At 30.5% G+C, this 16,875-nt stretch overlaps 1 protein-coding gene across 4 annotated transcripts in view; it reads right to left on the reverse strand.

Moving 5' to 3' along the window:
- Grik2 (glutamate ionotropic receptor kainate type subunit 2) overlaps positions 1-16,875 on the reverse strand; it is a 600,544-nt gene that overhangs the window by 135,201 nt on the left and 448,468 nt on the right. For 3 of the 4 annotated variants that reach the window (XM_050120166.1, XM_050120163.1, XM_050120164.1), the window contains exon 12: positions 13,642-13,865. In XM_050120166.1, coding sequence (XP_049976123.1) covers positions 13,642-13,865 — 224 coding nt within the window. Of the gene's footprint in view, positions 1-13,641; positions 13,866-16,875 lie in introns of those variants that run through there. The other variant, XM_050120165.1, reaches the window with a different exon arrangement.

The raw sequence follows: 16,875 nt of genomic DNA on the forward strand, positions 1-16,875 counted from the left end.
ACAACCATCTGTAATGAGGTCTGCTGCCCTCATCAGGCCTACAGGTACACACACAGACAGAATATTGTATACATAATAAATAAATAAATAAATATTTTTAAAAAATTATTTTCTAATTCTCCTTAAGTTTATTATTTATGCATTTGTTTGCCTTCTGCTAACCTTTTTCTGCGGTTACATGGTAAAATAATTCCTGAAAAATAATATTTTAATTAACAATTATATTAATCATATCTTATCTAGCAATGGGGTAATTAATGAAACAATTTTGTTTTATTCATAGTAATATAGACAAGGGCATTTTCATAACTACAAGGCTCTGGGAAAGATAGTAAATATCAACTTTTATAAATAGGTATGTAAATATACAAATATACAACTAAAAATCACAGAAAAATACTTATTCAATGTACCATTTCTTCATGCTTATTTATAGACAATGTAGGATAATATAAAATTTTGAAACTGTCAAATATTTAAACAGATCCATACCAAATAGCAACATTTACCAAAAAAATGAAATGCTGAGAAAAATTGCCAAAATGAGGACAGCAGGATAATAACAGAGATATTCAGAAATCCTGCTTCATATATGTCTCACAGAGTAAGAAAAGAAAAAGATTCAAATGGACTTAACAACCATATTATTTCTATTTATGGTTTAAAAACGAGGGATCAAATGTCAGTCACATTGTTAAAGTCCTTCCTGTAGTTTGAGACTCTAGGCTTTAACCTTACTTCTTACTGAAAAAAAAAAAAATTCTCCTGATGGCTAATTCTTGCTTTGTGTTGCATGCCTTCATTAGTCTGTCTTTAGTTATATGATTGCTTGACTTGTGTTGGGCTGTTATATTTGTTAAAACTTCTATATATTTATACAAATATATATGTATATATATACATTTAACATTATTAATTATATATTTAAAATTATTCATTAGTTAAGAATTTAGAACCTCAGAGGATATTATGTTATGAAATAGCAAATTACTTATCTTTGACATGTAATTCAGTTCTCCTAAATGTCACACTTCATTTAGATCTTATTAATAAACCATACCTGTCATTCTAGATTTTTTGCTTTAAGGTTATTCAAAAGTTTAATTCTTTGTATTATTAAATAACATAGTTATATTCAAAGATTTGGTGAACATTATGTTACTTATTTATGCCCCTTAGTATTTTATCTATTTGATGATATTCATTTTTCCCATTGTTTCTTAGAATTGTACTTAGTTTTCTCAGCCCTTTCCTAGTCTATAAGTCTAGTCATTAGATTTGCAGTCATTTTGATTCATATTGACTTGTTATAGAAAGTTTAGATTGATGGAAAACATTCCAAAATGGAAGCATCAGAAAAAGTTGGTTAAGTTAATTGACTTCTTTATTGTATGATATCCAGTTGTCAATAGTGAATCTCAGGAGAATCAAAACATAGACTGTTTGATTTTATTTGGTCACAGAGTTCTTTCCCTCTTCTTATAGGTGAAATTATTTGACATCTGCTCTTTAGTAAAATCTATTCTATTATATGTCACAATACATTAATTAGTATAGAAGGTATTATATTTAACAATTTTTATCTTCATGACTTATAAAAAGTTGGGAAAATATTGTTATCTCAAAATATTCCATATCAAAGAATTACATTCTCTAACACTGAGTAATTTTTATATAATTATTCAAGATATTAGAGTGACACTCAAACTTGATAAATTCTCAACTAAGAATATAAACTTTTATTTATGCTATAATTCTTAACACTTCAGAGACTGAGGCAGCACAATGAGGAGAGATTGAGCTTCAGGTCAACTCAAGGCCAGATGAGGCAACTGTCTGAAAATGATTTTGCTGTTCCGTAAACACCTGTAGCAGTCACTGCCCAGAACATACCTCATGGGATTATCAGGTTGTTGATCCACAAAACCTTAGGCTCACACTGTGCCCTAAATAATTCTAGATATAAAGGCATAAATAATGGAAGCCTTTCTTCCTAATTAAAAAAAAAAAGACAATATCTTGGGATAGAGAGATAGCTCAGTGGTTAAGTGCACTGAATGCTCTTAACATTGGTTTGAGTCCATCAACTGGATGGTGGCTACAGTCCTCTGTAACTCTACTCCCAATACCCTATTTTTTCTTCTGTGTCTTTTGTGTTTTGTTCTTTATTTAGGTTTGAGAATTAGATGATATCTGGTATTCCAGTAGACATCTTGTAATTATGAAGCTGAAACCATAACTGTAAGGATAGTGCTGCCATTAACACATTCCAAAAGGCTTAAAATTAGTTTATTTTTAAAATCTTTCTGTATTAATAGCAATCAAACAAACACACACTTAATTAAATAACTATTTTGTCAGGTTTCCTTTTAACCACAGTGAAACCATTTAAAAAAATAAACAAACAAACAAATAAACAAAACAGGTTCTGAACCTATTGCTAAGCTTCCAGAGATCAACTATCAATTTTTTGATAAGGTTACTATCGTAGAAAAATATACTACTCTTAAAATAATTTACTAAATTTATAATTAGGGAGAGTGTGTCATGATTTAAAACTGTTCAGTAAGGAAGCACTTCTTCACTGAAAAGAGCTCAACAAGTGGTAAACCATAAACAACCACAGCTATTGAAATCAAATACCTCAATTATTTATGACAACTTTTCCACTATTCACAGACATTTTCACAAGCATTTATCTTTATAAAACACTTTGATATTTCATTAGATATCAAAATTACTGTCATAATGGCAGGATTGATGTTTGAGTTTAGAAATGCTTCCTATAACTTGATAAACCTCAATTCTTTTGCCATGTTTCAAGGCTCTAGGCTTCCTAATTGTTTTCTAAATATGCCTCTTGCATGTTCAGCACAGCTATGCGTTAACATTTTTAGCCTGGGCAACTGCAATCCCCTGTGGGACCTGTTCTTTTCCTTTCTCTAGAAATGTATTTGAGTGGCAAGCTGAAGGCTAGTTATGCAAAACAGACACTCCTTCATTGACATAGGGTATATAAATTATCTGTATGTTTGTAAAAACCATACAATCTTCCTGAGAAAATAGGACATTTAAAGCTAAGCCTTTAAATACATTTTAAATTACTTAACATTGACATCGGTTGGTAACTTTAGTGCCAGAAAGTCATTATTTATAGGTATGAAGTGCCAGGATTACTTTATATAAACATTGTAATAATATGCTATAGAACATATTATTTAGATTCTATAAATGGATAAGAGCTTAATGAAATGATAAGTGATAATATCAACTGATTTGTAATGCATTGATGAAAACAAAATTAAATTATGGATAATGAAGAAACATAATAAAATAATGAGTATCATTGAAATGTAGCACTTTCTGAAGACTCCTACTTAAATGTAAAACTTGTAGAAAATTACCTTCAATAATAAACTGATTAGTATACTAATACATTGAAAGTAGATAATACTATATAGCAATATGTGATTTATTTAATTTGTCTGAGGTTTCTTTTTATTTTGTGAATTTAAAAATATTTATTATAACTATCTATATATTATGCAAAAAATACTGTAATAATATTTGTTGCCATTAAATATTTTTTTTACAAATTTCAACATGAAAGAAAAATTCATTGTATTCTGAAAATTAGAATATACTTTTTAAATTATATAATAGTTTTCATGTTACCCCATTAGATGGCTACCAACTACTCAACTGTACAATTTTATTCATATAAGAGTGGCTTTAAATTGAGAATTAGCAGGAAAATGGCTCAGATTTCAATGTTGCATTATAAAAATTAATTTATCCTACAAAGTTTTATTTCTACCTCAGTTAATTATATTTTGAATATAGATACTAAATGTTAAATGTTTAAATAACACAAACAGCAATATTATATTTAAAATGTTTCTTTTATACTTATAAATCAGAGAAAGGTAGTTAGCCCGCAATATGCATGCTAAAAGTTTGTAACACAGTAAGTCAAGGTTGGCTGCCTACCAATGAGTTATCTATACTGAAACATGAAACCAATTATACCTTTTTTATAAAAAAAATAGGCACTCAAAAGACAGAATACGTCTTATATAAATGCTTGATTTAAGTATTTAAAATGATTTAACTGATGTTATCAGGATTACAGGAAATATTAAACATTAACAAGCATAAACATATAAAGTACATAATTTCTTCACTTACTAATATTTTAACTATAAAATTTATTTTTGTAAAACTTTCACAATTTTTTATTTATGGGCTTTCTGCCTTTTAACTTAAAAAGTTAGAAATGTCTTGAAATATAGTATACTGTATCAACAAATAAAATGTTTTAATGTATTATTTACAATGTGTATACAATATAGTTCTTAAGACAACTGAAGTATGTTTAGAAATCAAATATTTATTTTAATCTATATTATCCAAATTAACTACCAAAATGAATATTTTTAAGTTCTCCAAAAGTAGATTTGAAACATAGCTTTCAAATCTTACTAGTTCAAATGATTTCAAACCCTAATTAAAACTGAATAATATGAATATTTGTAATATAAAATAAGAGGAATATGAACATTTTACAATGAACATATTTCTAGGAGTGGGACTCTCTTTTGTATTCTTTTGTATATATCCATCAATAAACAAAATTCAGGTTTTCTTTATTGTTTCCAAATCATATCTCAGAGGAACAATTCAATAAATTTATATTGAAGCCAGCCACCCCCCACCCCCAATTTGAACACCAATAATAGTAAGGGAAGCCAGGAAACACTTACCTAATTTTATTAGGTTAAAATAATATTCAGGTGCATATTCTGAACCAACTTAGATGACAGTTGTAGCCCAACTGTTTATAATGTTTATCATGCCAGTAACATTGAAAACCTACCATTTCACCTTTGCTTCAAATATTAAATGCATTAATTAATAGGAAAATCTGTTTTAAGTCAATTCATCTTATTTTATCATCTTGGAGTATGACAGGAAAAAATAGATTTTTTTCAATAATTAATTTAGGGTCATATATCTTTACTAAAATAACAAAAAAAAACCTTTAAAGTCTAGGCTGAAAAAATATATACACTTATGCTTTATGAAAATTAAAAGCATTAAAAATAAAAATTGAAATTCAATACACACTAGGTTAAATATATTCATTCTAGTTTTAAAATGTGGATATGTGAAATTACTTCATTAAAAAAGTTTTTATCATAAAGAATAAAAAGCTAATTTCTGTACTTTCATATACACACACTCAACAGGATTGATATGAAAACAATTCAACTTGAATGATGTAATTATGTAATGGAATGTAAAAAATTATAGCAATTAAGGTGCTGTGGCATGCTCTAATGAATGAAGTTGTACTGGCTGATGATGCTGTATCTCCTACTCATTAATAATTTGGAGAGAGAACATTATTTCATTTAACATGAAGAAATAAAGTCATAAATCACCACAGTTGTTTTCTTTTTGTTTTCATTTAATATTGAGGAAATTTCTCTCATATACATAAATTATGGGGGGGATCAAAATGTGAAATGTATTTTATTCTCCCTAGTGTTTCACAAATCTTGCTATTCTTTTACCAAATGAAAGCAATGACTTTTAAAGAGGGAATGCTAGGATGTCCAGAGCACAGGTAAATAAGGCTTCATGTTTTACTGAGTTCTTTGTCTAGGTGTTGAATATTCTGAATATATATTTTAACCTTTATGGCTGTGGAATAATGCTCTTCTACGCTGTAAAGATTTGTCACTCATAGTGCTTTAATAAAATGCTGATTGGTCAATAGCAAGGTAGAAAGAATAGGAGGGACTACTAGACTATAAGATTCTGGGAGAGAAAATGCAGATTTACACTCAGCAGCCAGATGCAGAGGAAATATGATGAGAATACATTATAAGAAAAAGGGAATAAGCCATGTGTCTAAACATAGATAGGAATTACGGGTCAATTTAAGTCGTGATATCTAGTTAGTAATAAACCTGAGGTAAGAGTGCAAACACATTTTAATGTCTCTTTGTGCTCATTTGGAACTTAGCGGCTGCAGGATCAGGTGATGTAGAACTTCCATCTACAAATGGCACATAATGTGAGGCAATTACATCCACATAAAACCTGAGAGATCTTGTGAATGGATTCTAGACACAAAAGAACAGAGTCAAGCATGATTTCTTGATAGCAGCAACTTCTTGGGAAGACTCTTTTTGCTTGAGGCGTGCAGTGGTATCTCCTTTAAGAGAGGCTTCATAACTCAGTGTTAGCATAAAAAAATGTCTCTTTTAAGAGGCCCTGCTACCAAACACTTAAATGATGTTTATGAGCAATCATTGTCATGCTTCTTGGTTGTGGCAAGGACCTAGAAACTACAGAGTTGTGTCAATAAGTTTGTATCGTATACTACTACCTCTATCACGAAGCTAGACTCTCAGGAAGCCAAGGAATGGGAGAGAGCCAGCAATAACAGCCATAGCTTTAATCCTAGCCATTCTGCTTAGCAGATTAAAGACTCATGAGATCACAAAAAGGTAGAGATATGTAGTAAAGACAGACTCAGATGAACAAAAAAAAATCACCTCTAAATGTCATACAGTGTATTTAAAAATATACATAGGTTTGGGAAAGAAAAGAAATATGATAAAGTCCTTAAAAAGAAACAGATGAATAAAAAAGCCATATAAAGATGGAAAATATACAGAAAGTCTGACACTGTGTGTTATTGTGTTGCCTTTTAACTCTGACTGCTGAGAAAGGAGCAATAGCTGCTAAAAGTCATTTGATTATTAATGCTGTTGATTAAATCAACCTATGTATCTATGTAACTGCACTCTCTTTAAGAAAACCTTTCTGTAATAACAAGTCAGAACTTTAAAAAGAGAGAAAAAAACCTTTTAATTTCCTCTGTGCCAAGGATGGGTAACAGGGTCTGGTGTATATGATTTTATTCTACAAATCCACAGTTGATTAAAATAGGGAAATAAGTGATTATCTCTGTGGTTCATAGTGTAAAGTAGCTATTTTTTGCATACTATCAGAATACTCTTTTTTTTTCAAAACTTTCCTTCACAAGGGGAATATGTAACTTGGAAATTCATTACATAAAATAATGACATTAAAACAATAGCTTTGAAACATAATAAAAAGTCACGTTTACTATTAAAAATTACCACACTACAATTTACACTTTTGAAAAAATGCTATATAGAGGCACACAATTTTTATTGCAGAAAAATATACAGAAAACAAAAACACTAGTGTATATGTTCCTTGGGTATTTCCCTGGTTCTCCCACACAGGCTCAATTGTTTCAAAGCAGAGTTGCAGATAATAATTCCGCCTTCCCTTTGGAAGAATAAACTGTTTAATAATCAGGAAACTAAAGGACACTGTCTTCCCTAAAAACTAAGAATTTTATTAGTGTGACTGAGAAACCTCTCCCCTACACACACACACACACACACACACACACACACACACACACACACACACACAGAATAAGTTTTTCCAGTGTCTGTGGGAAAACAGAAGCATTGTGTTCAAAGCTGACAGAACAAGCCGTTTTCTGGGAAAGCTTCAGAACAGCCTTTCACAGAACATTCAGCTGAGGTCGTGGAGATGCTTGGAAACAAAGGAGCATGGTGGAATAAGCATATGAATTGTGGAAAGTGTGCTTCATTTTTAGCTTATTGGATTGTAATAGACTCACCATAAGGATTCTTTCCCAAAGTTAAAAAAAAGGGGGGGGGATGGAAGAGGATTTTATAAAGTAGAATAGGAATAAAATTTGATAAGAATTGGATAGAACAGAGCAGAGCAGAATGGAATGGGATGAAAGGAAGCAGAATGGAGGGGAGCAGAGTAGAATGAATGACTAGAAAAGATGAAAAGGGAGAGAAACAAATTTTTAGCTGTATTGTTCATGGTTTGCTGAGCCTGAGTTGAGTTAACTGATGAGAGGTAAGAGTGCATAGTGGCAACTACCAAGGATAGTACTTTATCCTACATACTGAATTTTTAAATATAACAGCTTAATAATCATTAAACTTCAATGTGTTAAAAATTGAATTTATTGTATAAAAATTTACTTATTTGCTGAGTTAGATATTGTGTATCTCCTTAATGGAAACAAGTAATTCCAGGTCATGTATAATTCTCAGAGGCATTTGTCACATCATTTGTGAAATGTGTACACTGAAAGGTGACCTGAAGTTAGCAGCCAAATTTCTGGGAGCATCTGGACTCAACAGTGTCATTGGGTCAAGAATAGACAACAAAGGCAAGTTATATATCTACAGTATTAGAAAAACTGGACTATTAAATGTCTTCTCATGCATTTATATTTTATTTTGTCTTACCATAAAGAAAAAAAATAGTCTTTTATCTGGGCGGTACATAAGAGGCTGAGCATTTGCCCAGCATGTGTGACAAAAAAAAAAAAAAAAGTCTACAATGCAAGCTGAGGGAAATAAAGACTGAAGACTGGGAAAATAAAATAAAACAAAATACCAATAGGTATTTGATTACAAAATGTTGCTAAAATCATTTTAATCTTATATTGTCTTTGCATTAGTTAGTTTTGTTCTAATTTCTATATTTTACTGTCCTGAAATTATAAGAATTGAAAAACATTTTTATTTCTACATGTCAGTAATAGAATTCACCTCCTCCTCCTCATAAACTTATGAGTTCTGTCTAGATCGCTATTGCTTTGCATTACCCAGATAACATCTTCATCATAGGTGATTCCACTCAGTGCCATTTTGTTTGATTCTTCTAAAAATCATGAAAACTCAATATCAACTTTACAACAATGGCCATTTTGTAACCACGACCACTGAAGAGAGGTGCAATTTTATAGTGGGGTGATCAAGGAACTCTGGAGATATACGGATATGTTCCCTTTGTGGTCTTATTAAATCTCACAACTTAAAAAAAAATATTTCAGTGTGTACTTTCAAAGTGTCTTCAGATTGACTCTGTGCTAATCATTAGGTATATTATTGAGATAAATCTTAAAACATGGTCCTTTTAAACTATCTTTCCATGTGTGTAAGAGGCATATTAGAATAGTACTCTCCAAAAGCCAATTTTTATGCAGATTCTAGGAAGTGTGCTACATGAGAAGAAAAATACTAAAAATGTCTCCCTAAAGTTTCCTTCTCTTAAACATTACATTAAAAATAAAAGCAAAATAGTTTGCGTAAAACAGTGTTACAGAAAGTAAGGTATAAATTGTTTTCTGAGTAGGAGGTTGGAAAGTTGGTGGTATAGGCATGTAGAAAATTTTGTATTTTATTTTAATGTGACAAGTCTTCCTACCAGCCAATTTCTTTACCATTGTACAGCTACCAAAACAGTTATCCATAATACCCTATTTGTCCTTCACTGTCCATGAGTTATTACTCATCACAGTGACAAGAATATAAGAGCTAATGCATACTGCTCCAGAAATATGATCAAAGCTGTTGATGTGAACATTTTGGACACGGGTTTTTAAACTCAATAATTTAGTGTATGAATCACATTTCTTTTAAGTTTGTTTACATTTTATTTTCTAATGTCCTGACCAACAGCTTTGTGTGTAATTGTTCAGGTAACATCAATCCTGTTGGAGGGAAATGTGTGTACCACTATTCCCTTCATTTGTGCATTGATATCCACTATGTATATCTGTATTACAAATTATGAAAAATCAAAAACAAACCTTATATATGAAATTTCAGTAGCTCTAGTTGTCCTTGAGATAGATCCTCTATTCTCTATGGGAATTTAATTGGATGGGAATTTAAATTAACCTATTTTATAAATACCTCATTGTTGGTATTCTATGTTGCCTAATGTGGGAAATATTTGAAGCAAGGTGAAAAACAAATCTTATGCATAGATAGGGTGGGTGCCCTAATCAGCCTTTTTATATGACTATATTCTCACTAATTGTTTAACTAGATTAAAGCATATGAGAAAGGAAGATGGCAAATAAGATTGAGAAATACTAAAAGAGAATACTGTTACTCAAAAGATTTTCTGTTCGTCAGTCGGGAAAAACTGTTAAGGTATTTAGGACAGGGACATTTGTTCTTTGGAATGCAATATCCCAGCCTTACATATTCTCCTAAACAAGTTCTCTACTAAATCAGAGAAGGATGCTGATTGTGTCATTATGCTACAAATAACAAATCATAAGTCTATAAAGACCATATGACACAGTAAACCAACACAAAAGTATCGGAGACATTTTTCCCTTAGAAACCATTAAATATACTAAATTGGTAAAGTATATGTAGGTGTGATTTTTTGTAAACTAAAAATAAAGCCATGTTATTTTAATGACTAAAAACATTATATACTTTAAAATCTAGCTTTAAAGCATGAATGCTATCAATTCATATTTAGCTTAAAGTTTTCATAAGACTAATGTTATTAACATGATAATAGATTATTCATCTAGTAGATACTGAAATGACTGATGACAGTCTGTCTAATACTTTATTTTTTATAGTCAACTTTATATATGTGTGAAAATGTAAGTCATTTTTATGAATACAAGTTTCAAATACATAATCCTTAAAACTAAGTTATAGGATAATTATTTTATATTTTATTACATCGCTGAAAGTTTGTGTGTATATATGTGTATGCTATATTTATTATACAATAAATAATATATATATGTATTTTTCTGCATGTACATGCATATCTGTGTTAAATAAACTAGTAAACATCAAGAAATTTTTAGTGTTTTATGATATTCTAATAAGTGTGATTTTAAATACAGTAAATATTTTACTAATTGAGAGAATGATTAATGATACAACTGGAATGAAAGCTGAAAGTTTGTCTGTGTAGGTAAAAAGTTATAGAAGATAAATTGTTTCAATAAGAATAGAAACAATATTAGAATTTTGACAGGTCAAAAATAATTAATTATAAGTTCAGACAATATTAAAATATTTGTTATATTTAATTATTCAGTCAGTTGTTCTCTTTCCTTATTAGGTGTTATATGATTTTTAAAATTTCAGTGTGGTATATCTCAATAATGTATAAGTAGGAATTCTGTTATAGACTCAGTGGTTGGTTTAGACATCAATGTGGATGATTTAAAATGAAGATAACACACATATTGATATTTTAGTATTAACTATAAATTTAACAGTCTCAGTAGTCAGATGGGAAAGAAGTTTCAATAAGGACTACTCAGACTACATTGACCTATGTGCATGCCTGTAGGGAACTGTATTGACTGCATTAATAGTTGTGGGAAGACCCTCCCTAATTGTAGACATCAGAAAAATTTCCTGGTCTGTCATAATGGACAGGCTAAAACATAGACAATAAGCTACATAGGCATCCTTTATGTGTAGACATAGTGTGACCAGCTACTTTATTCTCTGCTGACTCAACTTCCAGCCAAGATGGCTGTGATCTCTAATGTGAGCGAAAAATAAACAAATTATCTTTTAATGTTTTGTTCACAGTAATATTATCACATGGCAACAATAATGGAAACTAAGATATGCACTAAGAGTTTCTTTGTTTTTCTGTGTTAGGGTCCAAACTCAGCTTTGCAAAGGTTAGGCATGTGCCCTGCCACTGAGCTACATCATTGCTGAATAGTGTCCCTTTTTTTTCCTATAATTTAATGGAGATAAAGTATGTATTTTTATAAAAATATAAAAATACCATGTATACTGACTTCAGTAATGTCAGTGATTCATTGCAGCTCTCTGTATGATATAATTTTAACTTATAAGTAAAAGCAAAATACTATATTTTAAACTCAAAATAAAAATTATACTTCCTATTGATTTAGAAGGGCAATTAACTACTACCAGTAGACCATTTCATTTCCTCTGGGGTTGCATCTCAAAGCTTCTTTCATACTAGGAAAAAACTGCTTTTATACAAACTCATTTGAATTGGGGGCTTGCATTAGAAATTAACCTGAACCTAGACATTCTTCTGCTCTCTTAATTAGTAATGATGAGCAAAAGTATTCTGGAAACTTAGACATAGCCTGACACTCTTTCAAAGACTAATAAATAGAGCTTATTGTTTAATAAATTATCAGACATTAATTAATAGAATAGTTAAGAGCTTTCTGATAAAGTTTTTGTTTTGTTTTGTACTGCTTTTTAGATATTCAGTAAATTATTTTTCATTCTTTGAGAAATAAGATAGAGCAGGATCATTTCAAATTCACTCATTAAATAACAAATAATAAATATAGTCTGTAACTCTCTTAAACATAAACTCTATAGAATATGACATACTACCTGACCTTATATTTTCAAATTGAAAACTCTTTCTTTCAATGGGAGTTACGTTGTTATCTTTTTAATCAATACAAGTAACACTTCAACATAACATCTCATTTTGATAGAAAAGGAGAGTTAAATAAGTATTTTGAACTATTTGTTAATTTTGTATAACTACCAAATGTCTTTTACTAGTTAATGTATCTGCAGCTGGAAAAGAAACGAGTCTAGTTCAAGAGGTCAAGAGAAGTTCTATTAGACTTTAGCATGAGTGATACCTACACAATTTCTCAGGACAGTGTGGTGTTAGGAGCCTTTCTTACAATATATATATATACATTGCTGCAAAGTGAATACATGGGAAGACACACAAAAATGTTTGTTCATGTAGAGTAGCTTCTCTTTGCTCTATTTGCTGACTGAAAACTGTTTTAGGCTTTAGTTAATTCTGGATAAAAAAAAACACTGCCTTTTGTTGGTTACTAAACAAATATGTTATTGATCTAAAGACACTACAAATGTCTTATTGTGTTTCCTAGGATCATGAAAAAGTAGAAGCTAAAGAATCCTGAACTTCATAATCTAAATTTGAGTTTTGAGGAAGAATAAAGAACTGTGAAAAAAAAAGCCCTACTTGCTGTATAGCTGCTTGGTACAAACAAATACAAATTATTATGTTCTTAAGTAGTCAAATTTAACATTAAACAGTTAGGTAACATAATAAATTAAAAAAGATAATTATGTATAAATGTATCAAAAATATAAATATATAAAGATTTATGCTGTATATATAATTTATTTTTCTTTTTATAAAAGAAAAATGTATTGCCCTACTTCTAGGAAAGTAAATGATTTTATCCGAGAATTTAAAGAAAGTTCAAAGATGTTTTCAAAAAATCTTTGTGACAAAATTTTTAAAAATTCATATTTAATTTTGACTATCGGGCACATAAATGCACATAGTCATAGATTATAAGAATTTTTATCTAACAGAAATCTACATTTGAATTCTAATACTTTTTACCACAAAGTAAAAAACTCAAAAACACAATGGACTTCAGTTTCATTATGGCAGCAGTAGAATTCAGACTCTTGAGGCACAATTATAATCTTAGTTAAAAGCAGAAAAAGCTGTTTCAATAATTAGGACTGCTTTCAGAATTTGACCGTACTAATGTCTACCTACCACACTTGCAGCTTACTGACACAACCAGCATGCTTTCTGCCACAAATGGCAGCCTAGTCCATGGAGTAAGTGTATATGATTCTTAGAAGTTTGTAAATCTAAGGCACCCCAAAAGAAAGCAAGGAAAGTAGATTGTGACTTTTGACAATTATTAGTTAGAAAAAGAGGTAACAATTGCCAAAAAAATCACAAAAGTGAGCATGTTACCTGGCTATGACAAAGAGCACACAACTGACACCCAAGTAAGCCAGCAGAATATACATCCAGATATCAGGGGAGAGAGGATTCAGGAAGGAGAAGACGCCCGGGTTTGTACCATTGGGCTTGCGGTACAAAATACTTATTCCAAGTGTCATAAACGGCTTGGAAAAGTCGATGACCTTCTCTCGAACATAGGTAATAGCCAGAGGAGCAACTGCGAGGTCAGCTTTCTGTGGAGAGAAACAGAAATATAGGAAAATAATGAAGAAAATTGAATCTAAGTCACAAGTAAAATATCTGTAACTAAAGATTTTACACATAATAATTTTTGTAATGATTAAATTTTGTTAAGATCAACAGTGCTCTTTACTCTAAAGAGATGATTGACTATTTAGTAAGTTACCAGTTCCTATGTGCTTCCAGTTACTACATCAGCCTTGACCATAACTATTTAGGAAAAAAGAGATAAAATTATGAAATAAAAATAAAACAAACTATTATAATACAGTAAATAAAATTATTCATAATGAAACTTTCAATAATTGCTTTTACTGTTAGTCTTAAAATTTCATTTTATCTTGACTTGCCTGCATATTTTGATTGAATTACAAGTATAGCGATAACCATCTCAAACTATTTATCTTGCAATGAAAAATAATTTTCTGGACAAAGGGTATGGCTTTACAGGTACAAACTCATGCTACCATATCTGACAAGCTAAAACGCATCACTGGAACCCACATGGTATAAAGAGAGAACAGACAACCACAAATTGTCTTCTGATTTTCATATGTATAGTACCAACACTCATAGACAAAGATCATACATTTGCATACACACACATACAAGAATGTAAAGAGTTTAGTTTTCAAAAATATAGAATAGTTCAGCTAAAACATTTGGCCTTTAAATATTTAAGACATTCTTTAAATCACACAAAAGTGAGAATTGTGTACTACCCTCAAACTTTTATTTCTATTCCTCTAATTTCTTTTATATTATTCAATGAAAATCCTCACACCATTGCATAAATCACATTAAAAATGAGTTTGTCTTTTTTCACATTTTCTTTTAATTGAAAATTGATTATTTTTTCATACATTTTATTCTGATTATATTTTCCCCTCTCTCTAATTCCCCCAGTTCCTCCACATCTCTCCTCCCCTCCAGATCCATTCCGTTTCTACTTCTCATTAGAGAAGAATAGGCTTTTAAGAGATAACAACCAGACGTAAATATATAAGATTTTAAATTTCATGAGGATGCTAATTTCTGTAGTATCTTAAATATCTTAAATCACCAATGCTTTAAACTCATTTTACAGTCATCTATCCAGGGTGGTTTGATGCTCTAAAAATTGTATGAGGTCATTATAATATTCTAATACATTGTGGAAGTATAATATTCTAATGCATTGAAGAGTTATTGTAGTACTTTAATGTGATAAAGGTATCCATGCTAAGAAGCTATATTGTTGCATCCATTTTATTTTGAAAAACATAAAGAGCTATCTGAGGTAAAAATGTTCAATTTACAGTGCACAAGAAAAATACTAAATAATAAATGCAATTAATTTCTCCAGAGTACTGTTTGTTGACAATATTATTTTGTAAGCTTTTATCTGTTGAAGGACATAGGGCTCGGGAATATTCACTTGTTTTGGAAGTAGTTTCTCCAAAAACTGAAGAAACAAAGTGTCATTTAGAATCTCATGTGTTTATAATCATACTTCATATTCATAAATCAGGGAAATACCAGCTTTAGAATAATTATTGATGCATTCTTTAATTATTTTTTGTAGCTCAGGTATTATATTGGGAACTTTATATGAACTATAACATTTAATTTCACATAAATTCTCTATTATTTCTTCTTCTGAAAAAGGAAAATGAATCAATAATGTAGAAAGTTTATTCATTCTTATGTGGTGAACTCAGCAATAGATAGAACTGGCTACACACACTCATTCCCTCATCCACTCACACACACATAATCATTCATGCATCCATTCAAAAAGTTCACAGAAGTGGGAGATCACAGTCTGTGGAAATTAAGAAGTTGAGTAAATGAAATACTTATGTGGGAAGGAAAAATAACGGAAAAGTCTAAAGTCTGAAAGAACAAAATAGCAACACTGTCAAAGAAAGAGAATATTTAGTCCATTTACATTTGGCAAATTAAAGAAAATATCCTATCATCTATCATATCTTTGTGAGTCTTAAATTTTATATCTAATTTATCTTTTATCATAACTAAGTAAAACTTTAACTATCTATCTTTAATTCTACCAAAGACACCAGAAGGATGTAATATTATCTGTTAACAGGAAGTGCATTGTAAGCAACTTCCAATACTCTAGAATTAACAGAGACACCTCGCTGCCTGGATAGTCACCCAAATTCCTTTTGTAACATTGGGGTATCCATTGTCAGCCTATGGGCTCATAGAAACTGGGAGACTTTTCCATGAAGCAGGAAATTTGAAGGTCTGGTTTGCCTTATAAGGGCAAAATTCATCAGTTGCTTTCTTCTGTGTGCTGCAGAATGTCTGGCAGTTTCATCTGTAAAGCAAGAACTGCAAAGGACCACGATTCTTTTAGAAAGTTTAGCAGTCACTTTACTATGGGTCCTTGTGCATGTCTAGTTCAAACAGCATATTATCAAGCAGTGATGGCAATAGCAGTTTTTTTTTTTTCCAAACTAGTAGCCTTGCCACATTGAAGGCAAATTACATAATAAAATTTTTCAGTGCTTATCAACCTTACTGTTGAGAAAAGTCTAAGTTCTTAAAACATTTTAAATGTAAAATTCTGTAGGTCTTTGAAGTGTGGAAGATTATCAATACAACTGAAATACATCTTTGTAGATCTAGAAAACCTAACTAATATGAATAAAAATTTTATTATGATAGAAAACTGATGTAGAATTCCCTTCTGTATGCCATGAATTTGTTTTGTTGCCAACACATAATAAAAAAGACGTTTGTGCCAACCATTTAGCAGAATATAGCCAGACTGGAAGAGACATATAGAGAGAGTTGGTAGAGTCAAGGAAACGCCTTGTAGCACCAAAAGAGAAAAAAAGTGCCTGAACCTTAGAAACCTTACTGGTAGACACAGCATTTTGGCAGTACACAGATTGATAGAAAGAGTTAATTTAAGAGAAATGAGCTAGCTGGAAAGATACCTAAATACTGGTCGAAGAGTGTTGTATTTAGTATAGTTTCTGTGTAATTATTGGG

The sequence above is a fragment of the Alexandromys fortis genome, unplaced genomic scaffold (assembly GCF_014885135.2).
Source record: "Alexandromys fortis isolate MF-2015 unplaced genomic scaffold, M_Fortis_MF-2015_v1.1 scaffold_141, whole genome shotgun sequence".
In the NCBI taxonomy this organism is placed as follows: Eukaryota; Metazoa; Chordata; class Mammalia; order Rodentia; family Cricetidae; genus Alexandromys; species Alexandromys fortis.